Source organism: Psammomys obesus, unplaced genomic scaffold (genome assembly GCF_907164565.1).
Source record: "Psammomys obesus unplaced genomic scaffold, mPsaObe1.curated_primary_1811, whole genome shotgun sequence".
NCBI classification, from domain to species: domain Eukaryota; kingdom Metazoa; phylum Chordata; class Mammalia; order Rodentia; family Muridae; genus Psammomys; species Psammomys obesus.
In genome coordinates, this window is record NW_026596131.1 from 11,338,530 (window position 1) to 11,347,697 (window position 9,168).

Here is a 9,168-nt window from a genome sequence, read left to right on the forward strand (position 1 = left end):
CTGAACCTCTGTTTCTTTATCTTTGAGGTAAAGCCTATCATATTACTTGTATTTTGCAGTTAGTTGTAGAGTATGCATGCAATGATAGTGGAAATAACTTAATTCCCCTGAGTGGTATGGACATGTATGTCCTCCTTCAGAAGATACGCAGGGACAGACCTGGCTTGGAAGCCTGCTGACCCTTATCCTTTCTTGCAGCGCCACCCTTAAGTGATGACATGCAGCCTTCCTCAGCCGTATCCAGCCCCACCCAGCCGGGTCCTGTTTTGTACATGCCATCTGCTGCTGGAGACTCGGTCCCTGTGAGCCCCTCCAGCCCGCATGCCCCTGACCTCAGCGCCGTACGTGCCTGTCCTGGGGAGTGGGTGGGCACCTTGCCTGCCCAGGATTGAGCTCCTGCCTCTTCTCTGCCCCAGGAGCTTGAGGCCTTGGTATTTGTCCTGGGGCTTAGGGCAGGGAGGTGGGAAGCCAGTAGTGATCAGCCTGGGCAGGGCTGGGATAAGCCTTCTGTCCCTCCTATCAAAGGCCTGAGTGCTTCTTGTTGCCCATTGGCCACAGCCCTTTGAAGCACGGTTGGAGGGTGGCCGTTCCCCTGCCCACATATACCCATTGCCCACCACCCACCTGTCCTCTCTGCAGCTTCTCTGTAGGAATAGTGGCCTGGGCAGTCCATCTCACCTCTGCAGCTCCCCACCAGGCCCCAGCAGGAAGGCCTCCAACCTGGAGGGCCTGGTCTTTCCTGGAGAGTCCAGCCTTGCCCCTGGCAGCTACAAGAAAGCTCCTGGCTTTGAGAGGGAAGACCAGGTGGGAGCGGAGTACCTGAAGAATTTCAAGTGCCAGGTAAAGGATGCAAGGTCCAGCGGGGGATACTGAGACTTAGTGAGCTGAGCCATTCATGTGGGTCAAGAGCAGCTTAGAGGTGAGGCCAGCCCACCTATGCGGAGGACACTAAGAGCTAGAGCTGAGTGCAGCTTGAGCTTTCTCAGGATTGGGTAGAGTGGATGATCTCTGCCACTGTGCTTCCCAACTGAGGGTAAGAAGGCTCAGGTGGCTGCATGGAGCCCACACTCTTCCTGAATAAATCTGTGTTTGCTCTGTGGAGGGCTGAATAGTTTCTCCAGAGCCACCAAGCCAGCCAGTGTCTATAAGATTGTCCCGCTTTCCTTTCCTAATGATACTTAATGAGAAGACAGGGTCTGGGGGACCAGGACAGAGGAGTCTCCAATAGCTTGGGGCAAACCTGGGCTTGTCTCCTAGGAGGAAAGAAGCCAGCCTCTTGTGCAGAGAAGGGGGCAAGGAGAGAGTATGTATGTGGAGAAAGAAATCTGGGAAAAGAAAAAGGGTTTTGCATGCCTGATGACAGTCCTGTCACACCGTGGTCCCTCCCTATATCTGCAGCCTCAGTGGACCTAGCAAGGCCAGGTGGACACTAGACTGGAAGCTGCTCAGTACCACAATCACTTCCTGCTCCCTAATTTTTCTCCCTCAGGCTAAACTAAAACCCCATTCGCTAGAGCCCAGGAGTCAAGAGCAGCCTCTGCTTCAACCCAAACAGGTACAGAGCTCTCATTCCCACCCTGGTTTCACTGTGGATAGGACAGGCCCAAGAGCCCCAGCTGGTGTTAGCAAGTAGGATACCACAAACTCAGGCAAGACTAAGAGGGTGGGGGTCAGGCCCATTCCATCCCCAGCAGGAAAGTTTAGGGAGCATCTCAGTGTCTGCCCCATGCTCATCCCTCTCTTTACTGTGAGCCTGCGGGGGTAAGTAGCTAATGGCCTCCATGTTTTACTGTTCCACCTATAGCTGTTCAGCAAGGTAGGCCTGGGACAGCCAGTCCAGACCTATAAGGTGCTGGCTGCTTTAGCCCCTCCTGGCCTGGCCTGTGCCAAAGCTTCTGTAGGCAAGCATCCCATTGCTTTTCCTCACTCTCGTTACAGGACGTGCTGGGGATCCTCCCTGTGGGCAGCCCCCTGACTTCAAGCATCTCTTCCAGTATTACCTCCAGCTTGGCAGCCACTCCCCCCAGCCCTGCAGGCACCAGCAGCGCCCCTGGCATGAATGCAAATGCTCTGCCCTTCTACCCCACCAGCGACACGGTAGAGTCGGTCATAGGTAACTAGGCAGGGTTTGTTTGCGAGCCTAGGACTGGACCTGGAGTCAGAGACACAAGGTGTTCTGCAGTGAGGCTTGGATGAGCACAGTGCATACTTTAGACATCTGACTTGGGAAATTCAGGATAGACACTGGGTTTTCTAAGCAGAAGGAAAATGAGGTCACATGGATGGCCAAGACAAGGCCATGGAGCTCCTTCAGGAAAGTCCCGTCATACAGCCTTAGCTTGTTTACTAAGCATCCTTGGGAAGTGGGCAACCTGCACATCTGTCCTCAGAGTGCTGACAGGTAGGAGCTGGTGCCGGGGACTCGGTTCAGTGGTTCAGTGGTAGCATGTGTGAGACCCTGAGTTTGGTCCTCGGCACCAAGAAGAAAAAAAAATCAGTGTCCCTTTCCACCATTACTACATTGCCCACTTTGTGCCAGGCCCCATGGCATGCATTGGGGAAACAGGCGGTACATGGCTGTGCTGCTTCTGCCATGTAGGAGACAAACTGTCTACCTTCTCCTAACCAGGCCAGTTCAGCAAAGAGGCACTGACATTTGTCAGGTACCTAATGTGCATTGCCTTCAAAGGGCCAGAGTGGTAGCCCAAGTAACTTGGGGTAAAACATGTGGTCTGGACATAAGGAGACCACACCTTCTGTCAGAGGAAGCTGCAACCTTAAGTTCAGTCATATTGTTTTTCTTGACATGAGGTCTTGCAATAGCCCAAGCTGGTCTTGAACTCTTGGTCCTCCAGCCTCAGCCTTCATAATGGGGATTGCTGGCATGACATACCACACTGGACTGCATTGGGTCTTGATTCCTCCTAGAAGTATCAAAAGAAGGCTTCAGTAAGAAGCAGCACTTGGGCTGGACTTGGCAGGTGTCTTTAGGGCTGATGTAGGCAGAAGTACTGAGCAGAGAAAGGTAAAGCCAAGACCAGGAAGCCCAGAGCCAAGGGCATGGTCCTTGGGAGCCCACACTCCAGTCTCTGTCCCTAGAGTCTGCTTTGGATGACCTGGACCTGAATGAGTTTGGAGTAGCCGCCCTGGAGAAGACTTTTGATAACAGCACAGTGCCCCATCCCAGCAGCATCACAATCGGTACTGGCAGTGGGTAGGCCAAGATGGCCTGAAGGGTGCCTTGGGGTTTCACCTGTACCCACTTGATCCTCACCCAGCCTATCTTCTGGGTCTCTCTCACAGGAGGCAGTTTGTTGCAAAGCTCTGCACCTGTGAACATCCCTGGCTCCTTGGGCAGCTCAGCCTCCTTCCACTCTGCTTCTCCGTCCCCTCCTGTCAGCCTATCCTCACACTTCCTGCAGCAGCCCCAGGCCCACTTGAGTCAGTCAGAAAACACATTCTTGGGGACCTCAACATCACATGGATCTTTGGGTAAGAAAGGGACTGGGTAAGAACCTAGTGCCTTTTAGCAGATTCCCTTGGCTGCTCTGCCCATGACACATCAACCCAGCTACAAGTTAGAGCCAGGGCTTCAGGCAAGATACTTTCTCTCCCCATCCCCACATGATTGGACCAGAGGCTGGGAGTCAAGCCTTGTCTTAGCTTCCTGTCTTGTGGAAAGAGTGAGTGGTTGTGAAGAGTGAAACACCAAGGCTAGGACAGTCTGGTGCCAGGAGAGCAGTGGCCCCAGGGTGAAGACCTGGTCTTGAGTGCCTCACTAGTGTGGCTTTGTGAGCAGTTGGCCCTGGGTCTGATCCCCAGGGCCAGGCCACACACACAAATGTTTTATCCAGTCACTCACAGCTCCTAGTGGCTGGTCACATCATCAGAGATCGCATCAAAGAGCAAGGGGAAGTGTTAGAGCAGGCCCACCCAGTCTCAGGTGCTCCCTTCCAGGCAGGAAGAGGCACCAAGGACCCAGATCTAGCCCAGCTGCTCTTTGGCCTGACCAGCCTTAGAAGTGAGGGGACCAGGGCCTGAGTGCTTTCCAGATTCATGGTGAGCAGTGTAGCATGGAGACCTATAGGCTAGACCACTACACCAAAGAGTGAGGCTTATGGAGGAGGCTATGGAATAATGTTCCCTGAGGTAATTAATAGATAATGCAGCATTCCAAACAGGCCCCTGCCTTTCATGAACATCTCCCCCACCCTTATCCCATGCCCTAGCCAGCTGGACCGTCAGTCAGTCTGGTCAGCTTAGGGACTCCCTCACCTCAGCCTGGATATTGCAGCGTGCCTTCAGTTTGGAGGAGCCTTGTGTGGTCAGGTTGTATCCCGTTAAGTGCTAATGTTGTATCTTTCTGACCCCACATTCTGGAGCTCTCTCACTTGACCCCCTAGCATTGCTGTGTAGATGCAAGTGTCACCTAACAACCTCTGACATCCGTGCTGGACGCAGAAGGACACCGAGTGACACAGGCATCTAACACGCACTAATTTTTGTGACAGTCAGTGGTCTATTGGTGTGTCACAGGACAAACACACTCATTTTAAAAAACAAAACAAAACAACCAAGGTCTTACTAAGTAGCACTGGCTAGTCTCAAACTTAGATCTGCATGAAGTGTGCACTGATTCGATGTCTTTTTTTTTCCCCAGTGTGCTGATATTGCTCAGAGGAAAAAAATGTCCAAAATCTGGTTCAGTCAGTGGGAAAGGGAGCAGAAGTCACTAGGACAGTGTGTCTGGGTAGAAGGAAGCTAGAGGTAAACAGGGAGTTCCATGAAGATAGGCTCTGCCCTGGCAGCCAGAGAGCAGTACACAGATAGCCTCAGGAGGCCCACTGAATGGTAGCATGGGCAGTGTAGGTGATGGAAGGGCAGGCTTCCATAGTCTGGTGCTCAGGCTCTCCTGTTCTGTTTGTGGTTCTTGCTAGCACAGTCTTTGTCCTGAATGCGGAACAATGGAGAGAGCCCAAGTCTGCCTGGCGCCTCCTGCTCCAGCCCTCACATCTCAGAGGCACGGGCCGGTGGCTTTTGTCCTGTCTGATCAGTCAGGACCCTTCTCCACCTCTCACTGGGATGCAATAGCTCAGCAATTAAGACAGCTTCACAGATTGCTGTCCCACACAGTCCTAAACTCCCTGAGACCGTAAGAGTCCCACTCTACAGATGAGGCTGCTGAGATCCACACGTAGTGGCAGGTAACCCTGAAGTGTAGAATTGACTCGGCCAAGGGCACCTTCACAGCTCTTCCCTTGCATTCACCCACGTAGGGCTGGCCAGGGCCTGGGCCTACGCCCTGCACAGCTGATGTTCCTCCCCTCCCTGGGGCAGGTCTGAACGGGATGAACAGCAGCATCTGGGAGCATTTTGCCTCTGGAAGCTTCTCCCCAGGCACTTCCCCTGCCTTCCTATCAGGGCCAGGGGCTGCTGAGCTGGCCCGGCTTCGGCAAGAGCTAGATGAAGCTAACGGCACCATCAAGCAGTGGGAGGAGTCCTGGAAGCAGGCCAAGCAGGTACCGGGCCCCACGCCCACCTGCAGTACCCAGTGCCTGGTGGCGTCAAGCTCAAGCCCACCCTGCACAGCAGGCATTCGGGTGGGGGGAAGCAGGGGCCTAAAGAGCAGGACAGAGATGTGCCTGCCCTCCCCCATGGCAGGCCTGGTCTTGCCAGTTGGAATGTTATGGTGGCTGGCACCACAGGCCTGGGACCCCATAAGGAAATTATTTTTAGAGCGGCCCTAGGACCTCCTGCCTGTCTTTGCTTCTAGATTTTGAGCTAGGCCACCTGTCCAGCTGCCAGGGGCTGCAGGCTAAGTTGTGAGCCCTGCCTTGCGCCCCTGTCACGCTAGGCCTGACCCCCTTCCCTGAGTACAAAGGAGGGTCTGCTGAGGTCCCAAAACCCTTTCTTTTCTGCAGGCAGCAGCAGACTTCTCCCTGCCCCCTCCCCAGACAGCAGGCCCAGCTTCCTAGAAGGCCTCTCATGCAGCCAGAATGGACCACACTGGCTCCTGGAGATGCTCTCTGGGAGGGGGAGGGCAGGGAGGCAGGGGCAGGGGACCATCGTGATGAGGCGCTACCTATTGGGCCCACAGGCTTGTGATGCCTGGAAAAAGGAAGCAGAGGAGGCTGGTGAACGGGCCAGTGCAGCGGGAGCAGAGTGTGAGCTGGCCCGGGAGCAGCGGGATGCCCTGGAGCTGCGGGTCAAGAAGCTGCAAGAGGAATTGGAGCGGCTGCACACAGGGCCAGAAGCCCAGGCCCTACCAGCGGCCCCTGACCTGGAGGCACTCTCACTCTCCACCCTGTACTCCCTCCAGAAGCAGCTGCGGGTCCACCTGGAACAAGTGGACAAGGTCAGCCCCACAGTCAGCAGTATGGGGTGGGACAGTCATCTCAGTGCTTGGACCTTCCTGAAAGCCCAGTGCTAGGCTGATAGTGGTAACAGTCTGTTGGAACAGGGTGAGGAGAGAGTGTTCTCATGGAGAGAGGGGCAGTGTCCACTCCTTGTACTCTTAATACCTAAGCCTAAGCCATGTGCCCAACAGGTGCCTGCTTGTCCCTAGGAGTGGCTTGCCTGATAGAAGTAGTAGATTTTTCAACTATCAGTCCCCTTGACATGTCCCTTGAGTTTTATATTTTTCTCCCTTGGGTGTCTAGGGTAAGATCAACTATGGCAAGGGACATTAAATGACTTTGTGCCAACCAAAGTCTTGAAGAATGGGAGCTTTGCCCCACCCTCACCCCTTGCCAGCCATTAGAGCTGGGACAGTGGCCCAGGGGCTGAGCTCCTCTCACTTGCCAATGGGATCCTGTGAATGTTGAGCTTTGGGCCTCACAGTCCACCTCCCAAGGATGCTGAAGTGAGAGTCAGAGAGCTTCTTGCTCAACTCAAGGCCAGGCAGGTGGCAGAGACCATTCCAGTAACTGCAGTGCCCTGTTCCCGCAGGCCGTGTTCCACATGCAGTCAGTGAAATGCCTTAAGTGTCAGGAGCAGACCCGGGCTGTGCTGCCGTGCCAACATGCTGTGCTGTGTGAGCTCTGCGCTGAGGGCAGTGAGTGCCCTGTCTGCCAGCCTAGCCGGGCCCATGCCCTCCAGTCGTGACCTTGCAGACCTGGCCCATCTGGGCCCAGACCTTTTCACCTAGGACTTTTTAAAGTATATATATGTATGTATGTATGTATGTACGTATGTATGTATATGTATATGATTATGTACATGTATACACTTGTGTGCAGGTGTGCGTGGTGCCAGCGTGTGCACAGTGTCTGTGTGTATATCTGCACATAGATATAGACACACACTTTAAAACAGACTTACCAAGCACTTTTTAAAGAAAAGACTATTTTGCAGTCCTCTCCTGTCCATTCCCCATCCTTTCTGCTCAAAGTCCCCTCTTTTCCCACTGGCCTTTTGGCGGTGAATATGTTTTTGTCTCTTTTTTTTAGGTAGGAACTAACTATTTTTAACTTCTTCCTGGGGCCAGAGCAGGGAAGGATGGGAGGCTGGAAGGGCAGGCTCCATTTACCTGCCTTTCCAGGCCAGGGTCTGTGTTGTAGTGTGGACTCAGGTCCCCATTACGCGGCTGTGAGGGCTTCAGGGAGGCCTGAGACTCAACCAGCCTGGCTTCTGGGTTTACCAAATCTGTATTTAACTCTGGGGACAGCCATGGAGCAGGCAGGCCAAAGCTATAGGCTAGCCCCACTCCCACACCTGGGCCCTTGAAGCTTCTCAAGGGTCGGGGTCTAGTTCTGTCCCTCAGGATCTTGAAGCCTGGGCTTCTCCTTGATCATTTCCTTTTGGAATCCCCACAACGGCCGCTTTGGCCCCACAGTCACCTGTCAGGTTGGCACTGCCCTCACCTGTCCCTGCCTCCTTCCCTCTGGCACACGGCTGTAGAGCCAGCGGCTCCCTCCCTCTGGCAGCTAGCAGGGTGATTGTCGGGAGGAGTGCAGTGTGAGGACCAAGGGGCGCCAGCCCCGCCCTTCTTGATGGAGGAGGCCATAGCATTCCTTGGTGCTCTCTGAGTGCAGCTGACGTACTGCCCCTGGGCAGACGCCTGTGTGCATGTGTGTGCGTGCCTGTCCGATGTATATTGTGTTTAGCTTCAATTTTAAAATTGTTCTGTACAGAGACGCAGTGAAATGGGAAAGCAGAGTGGGCAGAGGGAGGCAACCCTGCTCCCAGTACTGGGTGTCCAGCGGGCTCTAGAGGGCTATAAAGAATCTGCCCCAGCCTAGGCCCCTCCCTTGGGCTCAGCACGAAAGGGCTTTCAATGAATTAAGTGAAAACTTTCTCCTTTTTTACAAAAATGCAAAAATCAACAAACTTATTGGAAATAAAATATGAACTTGCAGTGGCTTGTTTGTGGGGCACAGATCAACAGATGAGGCCATCCAGAGTTCCGGGTGGCGAGCTCTGCTTTGGCCGGTGGAAATGCCTAGTACCCACATCCTGCAGTGTAAAGACACAAGTAAAGCAGCCGAGGGAGGGTCTATCCAGGTGCAGAGGCAGCTCATGCGCCCCCAGGCCAGACTTACTAGGTTCATCATTGTGGGGGCCTACAAGCTTTAGACAGTGACACACACACACCAAGCCATGTGACGCCGCTTGGTGCTTTGCAACCTGCTGTGGGCATTTTCCTAATTGCTCTCCGAACAGTAACAGGGCCATCCCTTGTCTCTCGAAGCCTGGGCAGCTCTTCCTGTCTGGGGAAGTGTCCTGCATCCCTCCTGCCCTAAGTAAACCTTTTTACCCTGTTCCCCACCTGATCTCGAGTATGAGAACACATCTGGGTGGGGTGCTCTGCCTGGCCTCAGCTAGAGTTTGCCAGTCAGCAACTGTTGGTCTGTGTGCAGATTTACTTTACCAGGGTCCAGTTTGAAGACCACCAGGCTGGAAGCCAATGTTCAGGTGACTCTGCACACACTCTACTGTCTAGAGCATCTGCTCAGCCTCATGGTCCCCCAACACCAGGTCCCTTCCTGGGCGGCAGTCACACTAACTGATGTGCAGGTCGAGTGTGTTCAGAGTCACGGCTGAGGGCCAGCAAGGCGGCTTCTGCAGGTAAAGATGCTGCCTGAGTCAGACAGCCTGAGTGGGATCCTGGAACCCGGGTAGAAGGAGAAACCCAACTCCTGAGAGGCCAGCACCACTCCAGGACTGCTC

The 9,168-nt window shown here is 54.1% G+C and overlaps 1 protein-coding gene across 2 annotated transcripts in view; it reads left to right on the forward strand.

Moving 5' to 3' along the window:
- Window positions 1-8,356, forward strand: part of Unk (unk zinc finger) — a 34,153-nt gene extending 25,797 nt beyond the window's left edge. The window contains exons 8-16 of one of the 2 annotated variants that reach the window (XM_055592255.1): window positions 199-341; window positions 640-840; window positions 1,490-1,555; window positions 1,939-2,113; window positions 3,100-3,201; window positions 3,304-3,492; window positions 5,338-5,519; window positions 6,098-6,355; window positions 6,949-8,356. In XM_055592255.1, the coding sequence (XP_055448230.1) occupies window positions 199-341; window positions 640-840; window positions 1,490-1,555; window positions 1,939-2,113; window positions 3,100-3,201; window positions 3,304-3,492; window positions 5,338-5,519; window positions 6,098-6,355; window positions 6,949-7,104 (1,472 nt within the window). In that variant the 3' untranslated portion in view covers window positions 7,105-8,356. The remainder of the gene's footprint in view (window positions 1-198; window positions 342-639; window positions 841-1,489; window positions 1,556-1,938; window positions 2,114-3,099; window positions 3,202-3,303; window positions 3,493-5,337; window positions 5,520-6,097; window positions 6,356-6,948) is intronic. The other variant, XM_055592254.1, reaches the window with a different exon arrangement.
- Window positions 8,357-9,168: the final 812 nt, after the last annotated feature.